At 51.9% G+C, this 23,319-nt stretch overlaps 7 protein-coding genes across 7 annotated transcripts; 4 read left to right on the forward strand and 3 right to left on the reverse strand.

Annotated features, from left to right (window-relative positions):
* Nucleotides 1–163: 163 nt before the first annotated feature.
* On the forward strand, nt 164–2,222 carry BP01DRAFT_409802 (cytochrome P450; the record flags this gene model as incomplete). The annotated part of the gene is made up of 6 exons (XM_025578862.1): nt 164–212; nt 258–833; nt 864–1,241; nt 1,301–1,521; nt 1,572–1,614; nt 1,679–2,222. 6 exons carry the CDS (start codon nt 164–166, stop codon nt 1,831–1,833), a joined length of 1,422 nt encoding a protein of 473 aa, XP_025426560.1. The 3' UTR covers nt 1,834–2,222.
* Nucleotides 1,816–4,655, forward strand: BP01DRAFT_208268 (aromatic amino acid ammonia-lyase). Its single transcript, XM_025571070.1, has 4 exons — nt 1,816–2,044; nt 2,104–2,354; nt 2,404–2,504; nt 2,568–4,655. The coding sequence occupies exons 1-4, from the start codon at nt 1,988–1,990 to the stop codon at nt 4,487–4,489; spliced, it is 2,331 nt and encodes a 776-aa protein (XP_025426561.1). The 5' UTR covers nt 1,816–1,987; the 3' UTR covers nt 4,490–4,655.
* BP01DRAFT_351110 (uncharacterized protein) lies at nt 4,274–5,975 on the reverse strand. The gene is made up of 3 exons (XM_025573827.1): nt 5,614–5,975; nt 4,921–5,537; nt 4,274–4,789 (listed from the first exon to the last, which is right to left on the reverse strand). The coding sequence occupies exons 1-3, from the start codon at nt 5,713–5,715 to the stop codon at nt 4,672–4,674; spliced, it is 837 nt and encodes a 278-aa protein (XP_025426562.1). The 5' UTR covers nt 5,716–5,975; the 3' UTR covers nt 4,274–4,671.
* A 111-nt stretch (nt 5,976–6,086) lies between these two features.
* On the reverse strand, nt 6,087–9,006 carry BP01DRAFT_351111 (PA and RING finger domain protein; the record flags this gene model as incomplete). Its single annotated transcript, XM_025573828.1, has 2 exons — nt 6,087–6,740; nt 6,791–9,006. The coding sequence occupies 2 exons, from the start codon at nt 9,004–9,006 to the stop codon at nt 6,377–6,379; spliced, it is 2,580 nt and encodes an 859-aa protein (XP_025426563.1). The 3' UTR covers nt 6,087–6,376.
* Nucleotides 9,007–10,606: 1,600 nt separating this feature from the next.
* BP01DRAFT_208314 (uncharacterized protein) lies at nt 10,607–11,663 on the forward strand. The gene is made up of 2 exons (XM_025571071.1): nt 10,607–10,831; nt 10,890–11,663. The coding sequence occupies exons 1-2, from the start codon at nt 10,766–10,768 to the stop codon at nt 11,526–11,528; spliced, it is 705 nt and encodes a 234-aa protein (XP_025426564.1). The 5' UTR covers nt 10,607–10,765; the 3' UTR covers nt 11,529–11,663.
* Nucleotides 11,664–12,615: 952 nt separating this feature from the next.
* On the forward strand, nt 12,616–15,000 carry BP01DRAFT_395790 (uncharacterized protein; the record flags this gene model as incomplete). Its single annotated transcript, XM_025578422.1, has 1 exon — nt 12,616–15,000. The coding sequence occupies one exon, from the start codon at nt 12,616–12,618 to the stop codon at nt 14,998–15,000; it is 2,385 nt and encodes a 794-aa protein (XP_025426565.1).
* A 1,284-nt stretch (nt 15,001–16,284) lies between these two features.
* Nucleotides 16,285–20,900, reverse strand: BP01DRAFT_387251 (ubiquitin-binding TORC1 subunit KOG1; the record flags this gene model as incomplete). The annotated part of the gene is made up of 5 exons (XM_025577727.1): nt 16,285–16,474; nt 16,550–16,887; nt 16,937–17,270; nt 17,325–20,389; nt 20,451–20,900. The coding sequence occupies 5 exons, from the start codon at nt 20,898–20,900 to the stop codon at nt 16,285–16,287; spliced, it is 4,377 nt and encodes a 1,458-aa protein (XP_025426566.1).
* Nucleotides 20,901–23,319: the final 2,419 nt, after the last annotated feature.

Below are 23,319 nucleotides of genomic sequence, written 5' to 3' on the forward strand. Positions count from 1 at the left end.
CAATTCGGCGTGCTGCTGTCATCCGCTTGCCTACTAGTCCCACGTTCTCCTTCAGTCCACTTGCCTGGTCTATCATCCACATCACCAATCCACCGTCTTCTCTTCCTCTTCCTTCTTCCTCTTCTTCTGCTTCCTCCAGCCTGCATACCCAAGCTAAGTCACCATGATACAAGACTACCCGTTGACTATCATCGGGGCTCTTTTGTTCCTGGGTGGGTGGTATCTCATCGCCTCTATCACCACTCGCGCCAAACTAGCTCGATTGAAAGGCTGCCGAACGCCCAACAGCTATCCTCACCGAGACAAATTGCTAGGCTTTGACTATCTGCGTGACTCCATCAAGGCAAGGAAGAGCCAATGCTACCTCAAGCGCGAGCAACAGCTACACCAGCAGAATGGAAACACCTACCGATCCATCTTCCTAGGCCAATGGGTATTGAACACCATAGAGCCTGATAATCTGCGAGTCATATTCTCCAGCAACTTCGCAGACTTCAATACCGGAGCACGGCGTCGGAGGGCCTTCGGACCCCTTCTTGGGAACAGCCTCTTTCAGATGGACGGGACGGAGTGGCGGTCGACACGTTCCTCCTTGCAGAAATGCTTTGCGCAGGCTCGCACTGACGACGTTGACCTTTTCGAGCCCCATGTGCGAGATCTACTCACGGCCATTCCACGTAACGGAGACACGTTAGACCTAGCTCCCCTCCTCCATCACTTTGCGGCCGACGTCGCTACAGACTTTTTGTTTGGGGAGTCGCTTGACTCGCTCAACCAACCAGACAAGCTCGAGTCGGGCTTGTTGAACGCATTCTATGAAGCAGCAGCAGGATGTGAGCGCCGGTGGCTGCTTGGACCACTAGCTTTGTTCTGGCCGCAGCGATCATTCATGGCCCATGTCCGCACGGTGCATTCGTTCATCGAGCCATACGTTAACAAGGCAATCCAGATAGATAGTCAGAACTTGTGTAAAAGCGAGACTGAGGAGAGTCGGCCGACTTTCCTGGATCAGCTTTGCGAAAAGGTTCAGGATAGGAAATTGCTTCGGGATGAAATATTGACCTTATTCTTTGCCGGGGTTGACACCGTCGCAGCCCTTCTGGTCAATTTATTCTTCGTCCTATCAAAACGTCCTGACGCATGGAAGCGTATGCGCGCAGAAGTACAACCCTTACATGGCCAACGACCTACTCTACAGCAGTTGAAGGGTCTCAGATATGTGAATGGCTCTATTTTTGAGAGTATGAGGTCTGAAGACTAGGACAATGATGCCAACGATGCTAATGCCACCCCCGTCAAGGCCTCCGTATTCATCCGCCTCAAGCTTCGAACTCTCGAATTGCAAATAAGGATACGATCCTTCCAGCCGGCGGAGGAGCCGACGGCAAGTCTCGTATCTTCGTACCAAAAGGTACGATGGTGCACATTGCGACATATGCTATGCATCGCCGACGAGATCTTTGGGGAGACGACGCAGAAGAGTTCAACCCCGACCGCTGGATCGAGCAAAAGCAGAATTGGGTAAGACGTGTGTCCGTATGACATCAACAATAGCTTCTAAGTCATCATAGAAGTATATCCCCTTCTTAGGCGGACCGAGGAATTGCATAGGAAGTAAGTGTTCCGGCCAATCCGTGTTCATGCGGCGTCCGTTCTGACACCACAACCACTGGTGCAGTGGATTTGGCAATCAACGAAGCCACATACGTTCTCGCTCGGCTGGCGCAGAATTTCCAATCAATAGACTCCGCAGATCCCAACGACTGGGTCGAGAGCGCAGGTCTAGCGTTACAGTCCAAGAACGGAGCTCGGGTGGCAGTGACTTGGGAGTGACAATGTGACGAGAGATATGTAACATGGCGAGATCGAGAAACGATACTAGTAATATCTTACAGTTCCATAAGACACTACTGAGATCCGGCGTATCAGAAAGACCATGTCAGGTGACGCCGTGCATAAGTGCCTGCAGAGGAGCGGGTCTTGATATATGCACCACTTTGCTACGGTGGCCGTCGCTAGACACCCGGATCGGAGTTACAGCAATGTCTGTAGTCTAGCTTGAATTGTTGCACAAATCTGACACCGCTAAGAGCCTTGTTATAGTCCGATTGGATTCCTCGATACCCCACAAAGTATAGTAGGCTGTGCTTAAAGACACAGATAGCGGACAAGTCAGAGTTGGCTCTCGCATCTCGGACACACTGGTTCCGGATCAGAATGCAGCCTTTCAAATTTCACACGTCCCTGGTGGTTCAACAATGGAAGTTGTGCCGTCAGCTAGCAGGTGAACCCGAGGTGGAGGTGATCATCGACGGAGACACTCTAGACATCCCTCATGTTGTCTATGTTGCAAGGTGGGTTCCATAACCTTACGAAACCCCGTGCTAAATGATAAAAATCCAGACATGTAAGGAGTGTTCGCATTGCTCCCACAGCGTATGCAGAGGTCAACCGGGGCCACAATGCCTTACTGAAAAGTCTTTCGTCTGGCGAAGTAATTTATGGTCTGTGATCGCATCCACGCAGCCTTCATCAGCCTGGCAGTCTTACTAATGCTTCGTGATAAGGTGTCAATACTGGTTTTGGTGCCTCTGCGCATACTCGCACAAAGGATGTTCAAGCGCTTCAACGGGTCTTGACTCGAGAGCTTGGCTATGGCATCCTCCCTCCGGGTTCTCGTGATGTTCAACCTCGCCGACGCAGCGTCTGTGAGGACCATGATTTCTTCGACCTGGCACAGGAGGAAGCAAATGAGTCGTACCATCTGCCAATGACCTGGGTCCGAGGTGCCATGCTCTTGCGGCTCAATACGTTGATAAGAGGCCATTCGGCAATTCGCCCGGTCATCTTGGATCAATTGCAGGCCCTTCTAGCGCATAATATCGTTCCCATGGCGCCTCTCCGGGGCAGTATCTCCGCGTCTGGGGACTTGAGTCCGCTAGCATATATTAGTAGTGTCATCCAGGGCAAGCCCACAGTTCGCGTGTTCCCTCCTGCTGGCCACGCTCAAGATCTGTACGCAGATGAAGCCCTTGCTGGTGCGGGTATCGCTCCGGTGGACTTAACCGCGAAAGAGGGTCTTGCTATTGTCAATGGAACAGCGATTTCAGCCGCCTGCGGTGCTCTCGTGCTTCACGACGTGCAACACTTGGCAGTACTCGCTCAGGTCCTGACCGCCATGACCGTGGAAGCTTTGCTTGGATCTCCTGAGAGTTTCCAAAGATTCTTTGCCGAAGTTCGTCCACACCCTGGGCAGATGGAAAGCGCCCGGAACATTCGGGCCTTTCTGCGAGGTTCCAAGCTGGCTCAAAACAAAGACGGTAAAGACGGCGCTCTAAGGCAAGACAGATATTCCGTCCGCACTGCAGCGCAGTGGCTTGGCCCGGTCTTGGAGGATCTTCTCCTTGCCCACCAGCAGATGAGCATTGAGTGCAACTCAACCACGGATAACCCGTTAGTGACGCACGAGGGTGAATTTCTTCATGGGGGCAATTTTCAGGCTAAGGCCGTGACAGCAGCCATGGAGAAAAGTCGCCAAGGGATTCAGAGTATCGGCCGTATGCTGTATACGCAATGTCAGGAGATGATCAACCCCGCGACAAGCTGGGGTTTGACCCCTAACCTCGTGGCCGAAGAGCCCAGCAAGTCTGGCATCTTCAAGGCCATCGACATATACATCTCGGCTCTTCAGTCCGAGCTGGGCTTCCTCGCTGGTCCCGTGAATCATGTCAATAACGCCGAGATGGGTAATCAGTCGCTGAACTCCTTGGCGTTGATATCCGCCCGATACACCGCAACCGGAGTGCGGGTGCTGACTGAAATTATCGCCGCACACTTCCTGTCTGCTTGTCAGGCATTGGACCTTCGCGCCATGCAGCTGCAATTCCTGGAGTCGGTTCGCGATCCGTTCTCTGCGTTGTTGAACGAGCTAGTGCACAACATTGAGCCGAGTGTGGAGGGCGAAGAGCAGTCGTGCACCATAGATACGGAGGCTCTGGCGCCTACCCTCTGGCTCCACCTCGGAACAATGCTTGTTTCTACAGTCACAATGGATACGACAGACCGCTTTGTCCACATTGCGAAGAGTATGCGGGTGCCTATTCTCGATTGTGTCGGACCCAGCGTGTCGTCTCCCAAGCTGCTAGGAGCTCTACAGCGCTTTGTTGAGGCCACGGGCACCCTTCTTCTGGACGCATGGTGCGTCAATCGAGATGCGTACATGATCCACGGTGATGCCAGCGCATATCTGGGAGTGGCATCGAAGAAGGTGTATGCGTTTGTGCGTCGTACGCTGGGGGTGCCGTTCCTGTGCACAGCTCAGATCCTGACGCCCACGGCCGAAGCAATGCAGACGGGGCAGCGACGGGAGGCCCCGACGGTGGGCTCCTACACGGCGGTGATCTATCGAGCCATCCGACGGGGGGAGATGATTCCTTTGATGTTGGAGCTTCTGGAGGAGTGTCTGGCCGAGCATGAGTTGGCAGAATAGTTTATCTACACCTAGCAGATTACATTCGCAAATTTGAGGGAAAAGTTAGTGCCCTGTGCAAACCACAAACCTGGAAGACTCCTACTGTACACGACGCAATCAGATTGCCCAACCCATAATAGCAACTCCACATCTTAACTCAGTCCCGTTCACTACCATCTCAGCAAGAAACCTGTGCAAATTCACCGTGTAGCCTTCTCCATATCCGCAGCCCACAGCGCCGCACCGACCGTATTCGTGAAAGCCATAACGATAGAAGCGAACGGGATCATCTCCAACGCAAATGCAGTCATCCCGAACCTAAAAATTGAAGCAGAAGTCAGCTAGCTGCTCAGAAACACCCTCTATCCTCGTCCATCCTCCCCTCCCTCCCCCCTTCTACCAGCAACCGAGCAACAACACGAACAACAACAACAAGAGAGAGAACTTACGCAGTATACGCCCCCCTCCGTCCCTGCCCCTCCACCCACGCCTCCCTCTCCTTCCTCCCCCACCCCTTCAACTGGAAATACCGTCCATGCGCCACCGGGCCGACGCGCTTTCCCTGCAAATACACATACGCAATCGTACCCACCACGGGCACAAAATTCAGCGGCAGATACAACAACGACCGCACCAGCACCTGCGGCGAGAGCTTCTCAATCGGATGCTTGAGCCGTCCGCCCAGTCTCCCCCCTGCCCCTGTCCCCGCTCCTCCTTTATCGCTGCTGCTGCCGCCCGGGACGGCCGTAACGGCCCTCTCCCTTGCCACCAGCGCATCCTCCCCTCTTTCCAGCAAGGTCGCGTCAAAGGTCTCTGCCATGGCGTCGGCGAGGAGGAAGGAGCGCGCCAGGAAGGTGGTGATGGTGGAGGACTCGGAGAGGACGAGCAGGGCCGCCGAGAACGGGGCGAGGAAGGGTCCGGCGGTGAAGGTGAGCAAGGCGGCTTGTGGGAGGTAGGTGAAGAAGAACATTGTGGTGGTGATGCCCAGGCCGAGGGTTAGGGTCTTCGCCGAGCGCGAGAGCAGGGGTTGCCAGAGGGATTTGTGGTGGAGGGTGTAGAGTATCCCCTTCAGATGGTGTAAAGGATTAGTTTGAGGATGAGAATAATGGGGTTTTAAGGGGTCAAAAGGGCTCCAGGCTCACCTTTATTGGGTAGATGTATGTGCCGGAGAAGAGGAGGTCGTGGGCGATGGTGCGCAGGTGCGCGAGTTCGTCGAGGAGGGCGGTTTTGAGGGCTGAGGCCATTTTGGATGGTTGAAAACGGGGTTTTGCTGCTAGAGTGTAGAGGTGAATGGCAAGTGGTGGGTTTTCAAAATGTCAAAAGAGAGAGGAGGATGCTGTGGCTGTAGAAGACGAAGAGGGGGATGACGATGATCGTCATGATGTCGTCGCAAAGCTTGGCTGGACTGGACGCTTATCGATAAGAGCTTTCGATAAGATAAGCGGGTCCAAGCAGCGGAGGCATAGTTAGTACAATACATGTGTGGATGTGCCTCCCCCTCCCCAGTACATCATCGCTGATAAGAATAGCTGGGACAGTCGAAATAAGAGTTTTGTGCTCAGATCGAGGGCACTTGGATCTTGCAGCTATAATATCCAGGTTTACTCTAGGCCCGGTAGCAGGAGATTGTAAACCTAGCACTACTACACCAGCTGCGGTCAACTACACAAAGCGTACTCTGTACACCATCAAAATGACGCTATGATTATGGTAAGCAAGCAATGCTATCTAGCCACCCGCACTCAGTTTCCCTCATCGACAGCACTGTGCCTGGCTCCTGGTATGAGCCGCGCCAGCACGCCCACTGAACCCGTAAACGCCAAGCCACACTGATATCAAAACATCGCTAATGCAACACGTGCTCGAATCCAAACGCTGGGAAGACAAGTTTTTTTTGGCGGCCGCTTATCGCCGCCCTTCCGCCGGTGCTTGGTGCCAAATTGTATCCCCACTGAGGGCCGAGTAGCTCAACGTTGCATAATTCCGCCAGGTGGGTGGCGCTGACGATGCGTGTGCCTCGAGGAGCCCTGCATCCGTGTCGGCGCGGTGTTCCACGTCGGATAGCTCGTCCTCGCTGCCTGATGTGATCGGAACCGGAGCCGAGGATGCGCTGTGCTGGGACTCAAGGTCGCGAGAATGGTCGCTTTCGCCGACTGTCTGCTCCGCGGCTGCATCGCGTGCATCACCAACCTTGCTCTGAGCCATCGACCGAACCACGTCACCTTTGCAGATCGGACATGTTCGTCGGCGCGTCGTCAACCAAGGCGTGCTGCGCGACGTTAGAAATTGTAAAGAAGCTAGATCAACTAGGATACTTACATGCACTCAGCGTGGAACTCGTGCCCACAAGGCAAACTCATCACACGGCTTTCTCCATCGACGTACTCCTCCAAGCAGACAACACACTCGACCTGTCGTCCCGTGTACTTACGTCGCCAGAGAGTTGAGCCGGACTTCTCCTTCTTGGTGGTCGACGTTTTGGGTGCGCCCTTGATGTCCGAGTGACTTTGAGAGCCCAGCAGGGGCGACGTAGGCGAAACAGGCCCTGGGCTAACGGACCGCGGTGAGCTTGAGGCGGAAGACCGGGTGGTAATGGTGTGATATGTGCGCACGGGAAGACGATCCACCAAGGACTTCGGGGCCCGCCATCTCCGACGACGAATGCGGGACCGGAGCAACAGCAGAATGTAGACCACGGTTAATGTAAGGAGCGGACTGACAACTAGAACAAGCAAGGTATCGAAGAACGGGCTTGTAGACATGCTCGTTGGCGTCAAGGTGACCCACAAGCCTTCGTGATCGGCGGTCGTCGCGTCTGATTTACTGGTCATAGAAGGCTTGCGGATCTTATCTTCTGCGGCATCCATGTTCTTGCCGCTGGATTCCCGGCTCGTCTCAGGCTCTTCATGACTTGACCAGAGCTTAGAAAGCCAGCTGTTTCCAGACGGCTGCTCTTCACCATTGCTGCCATGATACGTGCTTTGAGATGGAGAACCACTTCCTTTCTGCGAAGCACCAGACTTGTCGACGGTGCGATACTCGCCGCTACCCGGCGTAATGCTGCCGCCCTTCAGAGCAGCAGCGGTGGATTGAGATCCCTTGCCAGTGCTTTGAATGCTGCTCCCTTCGGTATTTGCTGCAATCGCAGTAGGGTTCGGCAAAGCGCTGCCTTTCGCGGGAACAAGGTCTGGATCTCGCCAGTCCTGGACCCCAATTACGAACCCATCTGCATCTGAGCCGCTCGAGACCAATCCATGTTTCTTCCGATTAGGAGTGGCACTGCCTGCCTTTGTTTGGGCGCGGCCGACATCAGCCTGAGGCTGGGTCGGCAAGTGATCATCCCATGGATCTAGCATAACCCAGTTGATGTTACCACTATTTGGTGGACGGTGGCTGTCTTCTGGTGAGAACCAGGGGTGTCTCCCACTGCTACCCAGACCTAGAAAAGACAGCAAAGCATGGACAAGGCCACCTTTCGGTTTGACAGGAGCCACGATAGCCCCATCCATTGCGTGCTTAGTGGGTGTAGTTGAGGCAGCCCCCGCTGTGGTCGTTGCTGTATGAAGTTGTTGCTTGCCCAAAGTGCGATGACCTGGCTGGCTAGTTTGTGTAGCTGTAGCGTCACCCGTCTCCGTACTTTCCACCATCTGAGGTGGAACCAACGAGGAAAGCAGGTGAGCGGTAGTGTGGGAGGTGAACAGGGCAGGGATTGTCACGTTAGATGTATCACCCCGTGCATACATGGTCACCAAGCTCCCTCCCCGGGTATCGTCTCCAACAATCAGAGCAATGCCTCCTCGACGTTGCACCCATTTGACTTTCTCGAGGAAGCCACAGCCGCCTCGACTGAGCAAGACCACCTTGCCGTCGATCTCGGCACTTTCCTGCAAGGATTGGATATCGGCATGAGCTGTGGGTAGGTTCGAAGAGTGGTCTCCGGACTTTTCCATGACCGTGACATCTGTCCCTGTAGACTCTGAAAGCGGATGGTGCAGATGATCATCGGTTCCGTCGTCAGTAACTGGGCCGGCTTTTACTCTCTCCTTCTGCGGACGAGAGGTATCAACATCTGCGTGGGCATCTGCGCGTTTTTTCGTACCCTCACTCGAGGTTATAATTCGTGGTCCACCCGCAGTTCCGTCGGCCGTGCCTGGTTGGTGAGAATCACCTTCACCCCATCCTGGGATATCTGAGCAGCCTAATTCACCTTCCGCTCCCGCCGTCGTTCGTTCTCCGAAGCCGCTTCCAATCCAGAGTTGACCGCTCAGGCCCTTGTCGGGAAGCAATGGCCCAAACGCAGCAGGTCTGGCCAGGAAAAAAGTTGAATTGTCATCGGTCAAGCTGATGATTGCGGATGGCGGAAAGAGCGACGAGGGCAGATTGAAGGAGAAAAGGGCATGAAGACCCGTCGCTTGACCAGCAAACGAACTTGGAGTAGAGACGCGGGAAGATGTGGTTAGTGCCGACAAGAAAGTGAGCAGGATCGGAAAGAAGAGCAGGCAAAACACAATCACGATCAAGCGTGGTGGTCGCATGGTGACGCAATGCTTCTGAACCCCAGGCGATGCAGTATGATTGACCGTCTTTTGCCAGGGAATGGTGGGCGACAAAAGTGAGATGAAGGATATGCAACGGTCAACGTTCAGTATCCAGACAGTGGAACAATCGGATTTGGCGTGGAGTTGGAATTATTGGAGGGGGTACTAGGTAATGGTGGCACCCTGCGGTTGCTGGCAGAGAGTGAGTGGATCTTATGACCAGTCAGATGGTCGCTGCAAGACGACAGCACCCACACTCATCGAAGAAGGAGTGATAGTCCTGATAGATGATAAACAAAAGAGACCCAGATTGATCGCACAAAAGAAGGTCAAGCCTCCCCGAGGATGCGACAGAAAGCGAGGAGAGGGAGAAGTCGGAGAGGGAGGGGGAGAAAAGAGGAGGGGAGGGAGGGCGGAAAGGAAGGATGTCAACACGCGCGCGCCAATTTCCTTGTCGCCTATGAAAATTATCGAGTAGAACGGATGGTGTGGCCACAAACACGATTAACAGTCAGTAAGTGATAATAGAGATTGGAAGTAGTAGAAGTAAGGATTAAGGAATGACTGGCCTCTTCTTGCGTTCACTTCTCTCACTGAGACACGCAAGCATAGCCTCAGCCCCCCAGTCACGGGATGATTACTGCCTGAGGCTAGAAAGACCGGGATGATCATCCTGGAATCTCAGGCCAAAAAGTCAGGCAACAATGAATGGGATTGTTGTTGTTCTTGGATCACCCCCTCCTATCCTTCCTTGAACCACTCCATACATCCTTTTTAGTCCTTCTATGCGGTATCTCTATCTTCTCATAGCTTAGACTGAACATTTTACAGAATAGCAAATCTCCCAAGCCTACCCACCTAACCTCTTCAAGACCGACTCGTTTTCACCCCCACCCGCCGATCATCACCAGCTCCACTCAAGCACTCACTCCCTCAGCGAGGATCCACCTCTCGAGTCACAGACATTGCTTTTCTCAGACTCCTGACATTCCAATCCCTCAGAGGACTTCACCATCAAGCAATCGGCATTCTCCTGCACCGCATCAGTCATGTCTGATTTGTGAGACTTCCAGGGTCCCTTTTCCTTCCACGATCGTTCCAATGGGATGCACTTTGTCCTGCAGATCACCATTTATCCCCTTTCTTTCCCTTCTTTTAAATCGAGTCAACTACCCTAGCGCAAACAACTCTGAAGGACGAGGTGTCTTCCCACAGAGTGAGAACAATCAAGGGGGTCCGTCGGCCACTGTTGGCAGCCCCCATGCACACCATGCCTGACCGACGGGCACTGAGCAGGTGTAGTTTTAACTTCTTGTGCCATCATCAAAGTGGGACCATCCGGGCTGTACCCATGGCGGGGGCGGGACTGTGGCTGGTGCCCGTTGCGAACAATACGTTCTGGAATTGCCGGAGTGCTTGGAAATGACGTGAACGACATTCACATTCCCTCACCATTTCATTCTCCTTCATCCATAACTGATGTCTGAAACGTCATAGCAGTCGGATAGGGATGTACCATTCTTGGTTCAACCAAGTACCATGTTGGATTTACTGGTTTTAGGGTTTATCGCTGCTGAGAAGATGTGTTGGAGCTATTCGTCCATCGATCTGGCTTCTAAGGAATCTATCTCTATTTAGACCACATGCGACCCAGAACCGACTCCTCGACTAAAGTAAGAACTGCACAATTCCACTTGATCTGGTAGTTACTCTAAGCTCAGGCATTTTCTAACCTGATTACACATCAACGCTCGTCATGTCCAAATTCATGCACAAGGTTAAAGACGCCTTCACCGGCATGCATCACAGTCACAAATCAAGTATAAGCACATGTCCCAAGCTGAGCCTCCAATCCCATTGACTTGTGAACAGGCACGGACGACTCTCAATCTGAGCCTCAGTCCGAGAATTATGGCTCTGGAGCCTACGACCCCTCTGGTACTGGACACGATGCTGCTCATACTGGCAGCAGCGGTGCGAAACCTAGTGCTGACCCCTACACCTCTGGAACCTATGGCTCCGGAGAGAACACGGCGGCCTATGAAGCACACACTGGTGGCTATGACTCAAAGCCCTTGGGCAGCCACGGATCACGACCTGAGTATGGATATGGAGCAGGGAGCACCACCGCTCACGGTGAATATGGCTCAGCGATGACTGACTCGGGAATGCACACTGGCCCTGAGCGATTCGGGTCAAGTGATACCGGTGGGATGCATCAGGTCGAGCCCGGTAGCTATAATCGTGGGTCAAGTCAATATGAGGCTCCAGATACCGCTGGACCCTTTTCATCTTCTGCTACGGAAGGCCGCACTCAACCAAGCTTCGGCGGCGGGGGTGCAGAAGGAGGTAGTAGCTATAACACTCGCGGCGCGGGCGAGCCGACCGCGGCTGCTGATGACTTCAACTCGGGAGGTAAGCTCGATTCAGGCCGGTTGGGTGCCAACATGATGGGATCCAATATGATGGCATCGGACAACCTACGCTCTGCTGGTGGGGCACAGCGATTTTATCGGTAGGAATTCGCTCATGATGAGCGTATCGTGTTTCCTCGGTTTTCTATGCTTCTAACGCGCTGACTGCACAATGGGAGTGTCAAGTTCAGATAGTACCTTATTGTTGTCACCACTATCTTATATCTCAGTTAATGCTTCTAGTCTGATACTTATCAATATCTCTTGCTCCGCTCTCTAAGATATTAATTCTTTGTAAACCAGCTGTTCCACCTTCGTCTCCGACTTGAGTCCTTCGTTGGCGTTGCCACATTGTCCGGGAAGGCACGACTCAAATCATGGCTGTTCTCCATCGCCCCGATGTATTGTAGGGAAATTCTCCCCAAGAACACTTCACAACCACCGTCAACTTCACCTTCAGAGGTGGGGCCAAGCAACAGATTGTTGCCATGTCGCTGGTGCTAAAGCCTAAGAGACAAAGACGTCGTACGTGGTTCCCCCCCCCCAAAGTGAGAAAGAATAGCGCACAGTGAATGTGTGAATATGTGTGAAGATGCGCATTGCTAGAAAGTGCCTATCACACATGCTCATTCATCACCAACCTACCCGCTAATGACAGGCTGATCAGGACAGCGACAGCGAGGTCGTAGAGGCAAAGCTTTTGTGACCATCAAGAATCTCCCTCCCGAAAGAGCTCCAGCCGGTCTGAACCATCTACACTCCCCCGACAAACGTACCCAGACCTCGAAGTGGCTCGACAACGTGACGTCCATTGGCGTGAGTTTATTACTTGTGTTCTTTCTGGCCTGCATGATTCACAGTATGGGAAGACTGTCACTAACCCCGGGTTCTCTGTTGCTCGAAGGCACAGTCCTTCGACTCAGTTGGTGTTAGATCTAAGTTACCTCCTCTACCTCAGCTGCCCACTACTCCTGTTTCTCGTCAACAAAGATCTTTTTCGCTCCCATCACCGCGACCATCTGCTATAAGCAGGATAATACAAAAGTCTCTTGTACAAGGCTATCGGTCTCCATCGCGTGTACTTGCATCTTCAATTTCAGGAGAGTGTCCCGCATCGTCTGGATTGATCAAAGACGCCCTTCAAGCACCGAATCATATTCAGGAAACAACAAACTGTCAACCTCCACTGGACATGGCGTCACGGAAGTTCTCTTACCATCAACAAGATTTCTCTGCCTTCAGCCACCCAGATCTTGGACAGACAGATGACCATGAGCTCCATAGCTTGGATGACATTGCGTCCTCCCAGCCTGTCCCCCTACTTGAATTGTGTATGAAGACGAGCTCGAGGAATAAGGGCGCACGAGCTCAAAAGCAATGTCTGTCAGAGAGTGCGGTTGAAGTTGGTAACAGGGCAGCGACTAGTATCGACCAAGATCTGGTCTCAACCCGTTTTCTGACCTTTCGTCAATCCATAAGCACTGCATCCAAAACCTACAGAGATCAGCCAGCACTCGAGATTGCGGAAACTCAAGCAGATAGTGATATCATGTCTGACTCAGTCCTCGACACGGATAAAAGTATGTTTCGATTGCATACACTCAGTTCATCAAGATCTCCATCGCATCCGTCGTCTGCGCGCCACGCTAGCAGTACGGGTCGAGATATCACCGTTCAGCAACCCTCAACTCCCACGCGTGTGAATAGGTACAACCTTAGTGAATCCTGCCTCGATTCTGTCGTTGAACGCGGAGACACTGAGTTTCTACTGGGTGCAACTAGTCAGTACAAACCTTCGGCGCGTCTTTCTCGATTCTACAATACAAATGCAAGCGACCTCGGTTCTATGAAAGGCCTTGCACCTATACGCCCTGAGAGACAGAGTCTTGGTGAAGCAAAATCTGACCAAGGCTGGTTGGGTGCTGGTGATGGGCACATTCGACAGAATCCTTTGAGCTACTCGAAAAGCTCCACTTACTCGTATGGAAGCTCACACATTCAATCCCGCAGCTGCATTTCAGAGAGTCCATTCCAAAAACGAGATACTACCAGTCATGGTGATCATTCAACTCGCAGTATATCCCGAGCCGGCTCTTTATGTCACGATTCTGCATCTGAGAAATCATGCCCCCCTGCATCATCTCTGCATTTGTACGGTGCGAACTTCGATCAGACATACAATCGCTCTCCGTATGAATCCTTGAGAGTCCAACAAGAGCGATTCAAGCGCGCCGAGTCTCGCCGTATCTCATCGGGCCTGCAGTTTCCGATGTCTGCGTCCCAACAAGCATATAGTTCAGAAAATCTCTCTAAAGAGATTCTGGCTTTGGAGCAGACTTCAAAGGTCGTTCCCCTCTCACAGACTAGAACACCTCCGTATTCAGGGCCACTCCAGTCTTCACATCGTGTTCCCAGTCAGCGTCAAACGACAGATGCGCACAAGAGTGATTTTTCGAGCAACGCCGGTAGTGGTCTGTCCGCTGACGACAAGAGACGGATCTTCAAAGCAGAAGTCAATGCTTTGCTGAAAAGTGCTGCCGACGATCCCAGGGACATAAAACCAGAATTAGAGGCATACGAGCATACAGTTGAGTCACGAACAGCTAAAGCGCCCAGCACTGATAACAATCAGGCAAGTTTTCATGACACCGCTGTTGTGTCTTCCCTTCCCGGAGCGTCCGCCAATGTTGAAAAGCAGAAAGTCAAACCCGAATCCGGAAAGGTTGCGACTACTCCCTGGAGCCTACTTGAACGAGCTGCCCTGGACTCTGATAAAGTGAGTACAGCTAATAGCTGGCCTCCAATGCCCCGGTACAGGCCTCGGAATATACATGAAGCAAGACGCTTTGCTACTTGGGGTGATTACTTCAGCGCATGCTCATCTTTCTCGGATGTTGAAGAATCTCTAGAGTCAATCTCTTTATCTAAAGTACGAGATGAAGGCAATGGAGTTACTCCGCTGGATCTCAAGACACATGCCTCAGCCTACATCAAACAGCAGATTCTAATATGCGCGCATGAGACAAGCGTCATTAGGGACTCAAACGGGGCAGGGTTTCTACCCTCGGTGACAAGCAACAGCAAATCTCTAAAACCTCCTCCGGGACTGCACAAACCCGATGTTCAAATGGCAAACCGACCCACATGGTACGTTGATAGTATTATCCAGAATCAAGCTAGGCTGGAAGAGTCCAATGCTTGGTTTCGACCGGATTATCGTGGAAGTGAAGCTCTTCGTGCACAGGTTGCGTTATTCTCCGAGGAATATGGTAAGCAACTCAAAAACCAAGGACTTTCGACCGAGAAGTGCGAATCTGCGAAAGAAATGAGTGAATTCATTGGCAATGCTCTTGTCAACCTGTCTTCTTATGTCCTCGGGGACCGGGGGCAACAGACTGACAACTTTGCAAACTTCACGCCGGCACCTTCTGAATGTTCATCGCCGAATCCTGATAAGCATCGTACCTTTTTCGAACATGATCTATCCACCAATTGCGAGACGTCTCCCGATCGTAAAATCTTCCCTGGTGCCGATTTCAGTCGTTTTGCCAGGCACCGAACCTCTTCCGGCAACTAATCCTTTCACTGGGCTTAAGGAAGATCTCAACATCAACGCTCTGTATAGTGGACGGTTGAAGAGATGAGGACGTGTAGTCATGCTTAGCAACAGACTTGACCAAAAAATTGTTCGTACATGATGCAGGCGCGTTTATGCTATGACCGTGCATGTGAACCTACTATGGCACTAATTTGTTTCTTAAGATGTATCCGGCGCTCTGCGGTCTATGGAAATCTCCAGGTAACATGGTAGCACTGGTAATGTTTGTGGAATGCGGGTGCCACTTGCAAATTAACTGGGAGTTCTCACCACCACGTTGTAGGGGTCATCGTTCATCTGTAGTAGAGTACAAGACCACAAGTCAGTAGAGCTTCAAACCACTTGGTGGTCCCACGTCTAAGTTGAAAGGCTAAGAAACCCAGGCGAAGGTCGGAACCAGTGCGCAGGTGACTCTGCAGCGGCCGAAACACGGACTTAAGTGTATGAACAGAGAACAGAGAACAGAGAACAAGCATGGAACCCCTCCGACTGCCGCATCTCAGCCGCACACGACTCCATGAAGCATGTGCATCTTAGATCAAGCCTACAACGTCACGTAATTCGTACACATAATCCAGGCGGGTTGTGCTCAGGCAAGCAAATCTAAACTAGATTGTTTGTAAAGTACAACCTGTTCCTATCCCCATTGCACGCGATCTTCAGTAACAGTTGATCCATTTATCTACTATCTCCATCCCATATCACGGACATTTCGACAGCAAGGGAAACTGATTGGAAGGGAGGCCACATCAGGCATGAGTAGTATCTCTGTGCGAGCAACACCAGGGAAAAGAGCAAGGAAGACGGAAATGATTAAAGAATCAAGACAATGAAAGCGAAAAAAAAGGAGAAAAGATCCCGAAGCGATAAATTTGTACCAGCCATAGCGCCAAATTGCTAACGTGATTTCAAATTGCTGCACAGACTCTGCATGCGACCGTTTCTACGCCGGGGGAGAGACACAAGAAGAGAAGAAGGAAAGGGGGCTGGAGAAAGAGATATTAAGGGTGGTTTAGGTGCAAGACTTCAAAAAAGACAGGTTAGGGTAGGGTGTTGAGAGTGATGGTGGGGGGTATCCTCGTCTCTGAGGTATGATGAGGGCGGAATTTGACGGCGGTAGTTTTGCATGTAAAAAGGTAGTTTCAGAGGACAGAGAGTTGCAAGAGTCCCCTTCAAGTCGGTGTGTTCAGAAGGAGAGGATGGGATGTTTCATCTGATTGGTTGCGGGCAAAAGTGATGCTGACTGTCATGTTGTGTACGCATCTAACATGTCACCAGGTTGATATGGTGGTCATTGAGTGCGGCACAGGCTAAAATTGTTCGATGAGGGTGGAACGCGGTGCTGGCAATCGGGGAGGAGCGGTTGTGATGAAGGAAGCTTGAGTACGGTTCGAAGGTGGAGAGATAGGTTCCATCGACGTTGAAGGTTTTGACTTCGTGACGGTTCGTGCCTCTGTGGTTTGTCGAGATGAGGTTAGCAAGCCATTCATGCTCAAAGGAGATTAGTGACCTCCAGGAAAACACATACACCATGAACACAGGAGCATGCTCGTGGACGCTCAATGTACGCAGCGTGTCGTTTGTGGCGTTGAATGTAGAGATGGGCATGTCCATGCGTAGATCCCAGAGCTTAATCTCTCCATTGCGACTGCCGGACACGAGCTCTCTCAACCCACCACGCTGCATGTGGACGTTGGTGATCCATTGCTTGTGCTCGCGCCAAACCTTGACCATAGATGTTGTGGGCTTGAGACGCTGATCAAACACCCGAACTGCACCGTCGCCAAATCCCGCTACAAAGATGTTTCCCGCGACTTGATCCGATGTCAACGAGGTGATACACGAGCCCGAGCGAGCAGGAATATCCTGTGGATTGATCAGCTGCATTCGGCCTCTTGAGCCGAAGACCACTTACATTCGTGCAGACCTCGGTAGCAGCGTTCCACACCCGGATAACCTTTACGTCACCTGCAACTAATGCCTTACCCTGGCCTTGTTGCCAGTCCAGAACAAGTCCAGCGTTCCGGTTGCTGGGAATGAGTTCAGGTAGGGCTCTAAAGGCGGTAACGACTTCCACGTCATGCGCCGACTCATAGTTCCTAAAGACTTTCAAGACACCATCGGATGAGCCTGTCATCAACAAAGCTTGGTCATCTTCATTGATGTATCGAACTTCGTTAATCTTGGAACCAGCCGGGTTACCGTTCGAAAAGCGGTTGAGGCGCTTATGTCTTTGCCAATCCCAAATTCTATCAATAGCTTAGAGCATGATCGGGGCAAACCCTGTCACGGGAGAGACTTACGCGATTGTATCCTTATCATCCGCAACTGCGATGTGGTCCTCAAACTGATGGAAGCACATTTTCAGAGGCTGACTGCTATTAGACAGAAGAGACAATGAATTGTCCCATCGGCTGCTGCCCGCTTTACCTTTCAGGGGCTGGGTTTCCGAGATGATTTTCTCATTGCGACTTCGTCTCCAGAGGCGTTCGTTGTAATCGGCGCTGCCGGGCTCGTCGGGTTCATTAGGCTTCATCTGGGGTTCCCGGAAGTACTGAAGATGGGTGAGAAATTGCTCATATCCGTAGTGAATCTTATCGCTCATCAGGTGAAGGAGTTCTGATTTTACCTCAGTGGACCAGTCCAGGAATCGACTCATTAGGGGAATAGATGGGACCGCAGAAGGTTCCCGAGGCTCAAATCCTCGCGACGTAGGAGTTGGCGCTTGATTATAGGCTGTTGCGGGAGCAACTTGGTCGTTCACTTCCGGGGGTCGTGTCCATTCGGGAGGGGCTCGTCCTCGCGGCGTAATAGGCATTCGACTCTTGGGTGCGGTTAGAGACTGGGGAGATTGGGGTGGCTGGGTTTCGGGCGCATTCGAACCGCCGAAGGCTAAGTTCTTTAGCGAAGCAGCCACACTTGCAGTCCGTTTGATGCTTAGTGAAAGGTAACCTTCTTGCTTGGGAGGAGCGACTGCGGGAGGTGTCGGTGGGGGCGCGATCTTCTTCGACTCTGGCTTCTCGACCTGCAACGTCTGAGATACCCGATTAGATAGGTCCAGAATTTCGTCTCGGATCTTGTTAGTCAACAAAGCCATCGGCGAGTCCAAGAGGCAGATGTGAATGTAGTCGACGATCACGCCTGCGTCCTGGGCGATATCAGGGTGGGGATCAACAGAGAGAATTAGCATTTGCTTCCAGATGGTTCCAAAAGTGGTATTTCGTGAGAGACTCGGCGACTTTCGACTGGAGACTGCGGCGCCGTTAACAGGAACATCTGATACCTCCTTTTGGCTGGGGGCCCGTGAGCCCGCCTGTTTCAACTTCGAGACCAGGTTTTGCTTCTCGTCCTGGAATTCCTCGTATGCGGCAATTAAGAACTTATTCTGGTAGCGCTTGACGAATGTTGAAAAGAAGACCAATAGTTCTTTCCTCACTAACACGCTGCCATCGGATGCCATGGGCAAGACAGCCATGGCCAGAGTCTCCTCAATCTGAGCGACCTGATCGGTCAAGTCTGGAATGCCCAAGAAGGTAGTAACCGCATGCAACATTGCAGCTCGTACTTCAGGCACAGGATCGAAATTCAGTTCGCAGAGCCTAGCGGGAGCGGCGCACCGAATCCCCATCCACTTTGCTTCCGGGAAGTCGGACCACAGCATGCTGATACAAAGACATGACCACTGGCGCAGCAGAGGATTCTCGACATCCATGAGATGCTTGAGACACGAGTCAAAAAGCTCGGCGGAGAGGCACACATTCTGGCCTTGAGGATAGTTCTTGCAGAAGATTGAAACAATGAATGCGCACATGGCTCGATGCTCACTAGCGTTGCCAACAGGAATAGGAGAAGATGGGTTCAAGATGGAGATGAAGTAATGAATTCCGTTGTCCTTGAGCAGGTCATTCTGGACGGTATGGTCGACGGCCATGATTCGTGCCCAGATGAAGACCATGACGGGCTTCAGCTCCTGAGCTGCGGACTGCAGAAGTTTTACAACGTAAGGGAAGATGCCGATACTCAGAGCAAGGTGAACCGCCCAGGGACCCAGGTCAAGGAATTTACTCAACAGAATTAGAGCCCTCAGTCTGTGTGCCTGACTCAGCAGGACTTGCAAGACGATAGGAAGCTGATCCGGTGGGTTTTTCTCTGTGGGACCAGAGGACAAGTACACCTCGAATGCTGTGAGCTGTTCTGCAAAGAAGGTCGAATGCTGATATTCATATTGTCTGCGGCCCTCTTCGTGATCAATGAGAGCTGGAAGCTGCGACAAGACCATCTCAACGGCCAGGTCCCAGCTCTTCCACAAGGGATGATGATGGGTCTCTGGTAATTCGGGTGATGATATGGGGTGACATTTGTACGTGCGCATCACCCGCTCAGCCAGCAGGAAATTCCTGAACAATGCAGCCACCATCAAGTCTTGACGGAAGAGCTTCTTGAACAGAGCTCGGGGCAATGTGTTCCAAGCTATCGTATCAGTAATTGCGGTGAAGATCCAATTGAGCTCGCCCAATGGGCTGCGACGGTCCTGTAGGCGACCAGGTACCCTAAATTCATCAATGGAGATATTGGTTCGCAGGGGATTCTGGAGTATAAAGAAGCGCAGCGCAATCTCAATCGGGGTCGTCAGACAACAGGTGAATATGTCGGCGGGAAGGTCCGGATTTGTAGGCAGCGATTCAGTCTTCTGACACGCCGCGAGAAGGATGCAGTCTCCGTAGTTCTGCACGATGGCATTCGGATCCCGCTTTTTCGCCTCAATGTTTTCCTTCTCGTGTTTCTCGACGAATGTGTGAAAGTTGGAAACGACATTACCCGCGTGAGAAACATCAAAGACAAAGAGACTCGGACCCGCGAGCCATGATTGTAAGTCGTACAGTGAGACCGGGATGTACTGGGTATAGTTTTTGTTAAAAACCCAGATTTCGCCTGACTGAGTAGGAAGGGGAACACCGTGACCATTGTAGTGAAAGAGCACTCTCTCGTCTTTGGCATTACGACGTAACGAGATGCAAAACTTCTTGGTTTCATCGACGGAGGGGTCAAGATATTGCTTGTACCTAGTTCTTAAGCTCAGCGTCTCATACTGTTCTTGCAATTTCTTTCCGATCTGCTCCATGATTTTGTTCGAACCACCGGGGGATGTGGTGGAAGTTGGATCAACCCAACACTCTAGCTTTGCCGCAGGATTTGTCTTTACGACGTCCGGAGGGTCCACGCCAATGTTCAAGCATATCGCAAGCGCGGCGGAAACTGTTTTGAGACGATCTTTCATGCGCCAGTCCTGACTGGGCCAGCTTCCAACGGGGTCACGCGGGATCCCATTCGTCTCATGGCGCTTCTCCGTGAAATACATGTAGAAATTCTGGTAAAGTATCGACCTGTTAGAGGATAACCCGGTCCTTGGGTATGGCGCGACTGCTCACCGAATGCAGGACTTTCAAATACTCGCTCGAAGTATATTCTTCCTGCCAGCCGTGACGCATAGCAATATCTTCTTCATCGTCGCCATTGATAGCCTTGTCAAATCCCACCCGGGGCCCATAGTCACTCCTGGCTCTTTTCAAGGCGGCAGTCGGTCGCGCGGACTCGGGAGGCCGATCCAGGGTCAGCCGTGAGTTGACATCGAAGATAACCGAGTTTTCACCAGCAGAAGAACTCGTTGGTCTTTCCGGCGTGATTACAGGCGGCTGCTTGGCCTCGACGGTGGTAAATGATCGGTGATGTCCGGCAATGGGCGCAGGGGATAAGTCGCGAGGTGGGATATGAGTCTCAAGGTCGGGGCCGAAAGCAACACGAACAGACTTGTGGGGATGCTTTCGAGGTTCAGATTGGAGGCTCGAGGCCTGGCGGTGATCTGTACTATTCTGCTCCATTTCTAGTTCCAATGCTGTTGTTACGCGCAGATGATCATCATGTACAATCCAGTACGATGAAATGGACTGTCGCCTGAAGAAATGAAGAGAGTGGTTAGATGTGTAAAGTGAGAAGAGGTGGGTGAGTTGATGAGGATCTGAAATTGTGGGGAAGAGACGCAAGTGTATTCTCACCTTATCAACAATCATGTCACGGTGCATGCACTGGAAGCAGATCGAAGACGCCCAATGCGGGGAGTGAACAAGCGACTGGCAAAATCACCAGTCTGCTTAGGGAGATATTTGCCAGTTGGGGGACTAAAGTGAATCAGGTCAAAGCTCCCCAACTCCCCGTCCTGCTAGAATCGTCGGCACAACCTCTGTGAAGTGCACAGGTCCGGATGATGATGTCTTGCAGTAATTCGAGAGTAGCCCATGAGCTTTGGCTGGAATCCCGCCTGGCATCGAGTTGGCCCGGAAAATCGATATCGCGGGCGACCGCTAATCTGCAGACCGCCGCGGAGGGCGGCATTACATCAGAGTGGCAGTATTTGCTACAGAGTATACGGAGTAAGTACTTGAGTGAATAACCTACTCGATTCTTCAAATTCGATTAGTGCTCTGAATGAATGAAGGACTTTAGTACAGATGAGACGACAGAGCTTGACTAGAGGACTTAGTTTTAGTAATCATGTCCACAACTTGCGGGCTACCCTTGACCATGCTCATGCCAAGCTGCTGCAGAAGCTCGACGACCGAAGATCATAAATCTAACCGAAGGCATGGAAGAAGTTGTTGGCAATTAGGCGTTTTTCATGTCGTGCACTGATGCTAAAGAGAGCTTGATACTCCGTACTAGAATGATAGTATAATAAGGCGCCAGACTCGGTGGCCAGACAGCCAGCTTCCGATAGTACTTCCAAAGTTGTATGTAGTCGGTGGAATCGAAATTGGCAGGGCCCATCCCGCGCCCCATGCATGCGCGTGCCCTTGCCCAGACTCCTTTCTACGTACTAGACAATAATAGCAGCCCGCAATTTCCGCCTGGTCATCCATCCATCCAACCATTTATTCTTTCATTCACCTGCACCGTTGAAGATTGCCCGATCACGCACTCATGGCTAAATCGATCCGCATTGGGGGAACTTGAACCAGCGCTCCCCCCCTTTTCCCCTCTTCGCTTTCTCAATGTCTGCCCCAACCTTTCCACTTTCACTCCGCTGACCCCTGGATCCATCCGGTCCTGCTTCTGGGACGGTCCCGAACTTGGTGAAAGGTACTCCGTACCTCGCGACGGGCGGATCATAACCCGGAAGGTTGTCCCAGCACTAAAGAGTATACGAAGTCACGGCTACCGTTTCTCCCCAGCCAGTCATCATCGCTAGATAGGCACCGTCGATCAATCACCCTTCCACTCCAGCAATGGGTGGTCAAAATGAAGGAATGTGCTGCTGGGCAGCCCACATATGAGGTGCACCTGGAACCCTGATGACTGGAGAATCGTGAGAGGTACATTAATGAGGAACTATAAATGGGGCACCGGCTCAGAACCCATGTAGGTACTATGCCTGGTTCCTGCATGAACGGCCGGTGGTCGCTCGGCAAGGGGATGGGCCCAGCGACCAATCTGTGCTCGGAGTTCACCAGTGTATAATTAGGATAGTCCACCACTGCTATTGTCTCTCTGGTTCATGCTTTTGGGTGTGCAGTACTTATGCATTTGTTTACTCGTCTCATCAGGGTGATGTATCCTTGGCCTTTTTTAAGTTATCGTCAGTGTGGAATGCTGGAAGAGTAACATTTCGATGGTGGTTCCTGGAGATACCACCAGCCTCTCGCCGCGGTTCCTGCAGAGCGATTACCCACCAGCCGAACTTGAAACTGTGGTCCCTGACTCGCAATCAACTGACTTGCGTCCTGACAGTTGAGCTGGAAATTTAAACATGGCTTGATGCATTGCGCGCCCGCGCAACTGGCCAAGTGGGCCATCGACATGCCGGTAATTGTAGAGCACTTAAGGAATATCCCTGGCAGAGAAGAGATTGAGCTTAAGGACAAGATGATCATCACCAGAATATCCCAAGAGGTTGGTCAGTATTCACTATTGTGGAATGTATGGGACGAGATATGCAATCAATCTACTCCGTACTTCTGGGGATCAGTCAATTCCTCGTGGGAGCAAAGGTTTGTTTCCTGTTCTATCTTTCTCTCTCTCTCTCTCTCTCTCTCTGTGGTTCAAAAGCTTATTTATGTACGAGTCTCTGGAGTCATGTGTGCATGCAGAAATAGAAAGGGAAAAAAACAAAAATTCAGCAATGAAAGAGCGTATAGACAAGGTCATCACATATCCCGCAGTATTCGGTAGTCAGTAGTAGTAAATGAGGCGGTCTCGCACTGTCCCCCTCCCCTTCCCTCTCTCTCCCTCTCTCTCTCTCTCTCT

This window comes from Aspergillus saccharolyticus (assembly GCF_003184585.1).
Source record: "Aspergillus saccharolyticus JOP 1030-1 unplaced genomic scaffold BP01scaffold_65, whole genome shotgun sequence".
Lineage (NCBI taxonomy): Eukaryota > Fungi > Ascomycota > Eurotiomycetes > Eurotiales > Aspergillaceae > Aspergillus > Aspergillus saccharolyticus.

Excerpts from the sequence above, each read along its gene's own strand:
- BP01DRAFT_208268 (XM_025571070.1), top strand. The coding sequence starts at position 1,988 with ATGCACCACTTTGCTACGGTGGCCGTCGCTAGACACCCGGATCGGAGT. Across the intron at positions 2,045-2,103 it reads CGGATCGGAGTTACAGCAAT|TCCGATTGGATTCCTCGATA; the intron begins GTCTGTAGTCTA and ends GCCTTGTTATAG. Across the intron at positions 2,355-2,403 it reads CATGTTGTCTATGTTGCAAG|ACATGTAAGGAGTGTTCGCA; the intron begins GTGGGTTCCATA and ends ATAAAAATCCAG.
- BP01DRAFT_351110 (XM_025573827.1), bottom strand. The coding sequence starts at position 5,715 with ATGGCCTCAGCCCTCAAAACCGCCCTCCTCGACGAACTCGCGCACCTG. Across the intron at positions 5,538-5,613 it reads CATACATCTACCCAATAAAG|GGGATACTCTACACCCTCCA; the intron begins GTGAGCCTGGAG and ends CACCATCTGAAG. Across the intron at positions 4,790-4,920 it reads CGGAGGGGGGCGTATACTGC|GTTCGGGATGACTGCATTTG; the intron begins GTAAGTTCTCTC and ends TTCAATTTTTAG.
- BP01DRAFT_208314 (XM_025571071.1), top strand. The coding sequence starts at position 10,766 with ATGTCCAAATTCATGCACAAGGTTAAAGACGCCTTCACCGGCATGCAT. Across the intron at positions 10,832-10,889 it reads ATCACAGTCACAAATCAAGT|GACTCTCAATCTGAGCCTCA; the intron begins ATAAGCACATGT and ends ACAGGCACGGAC.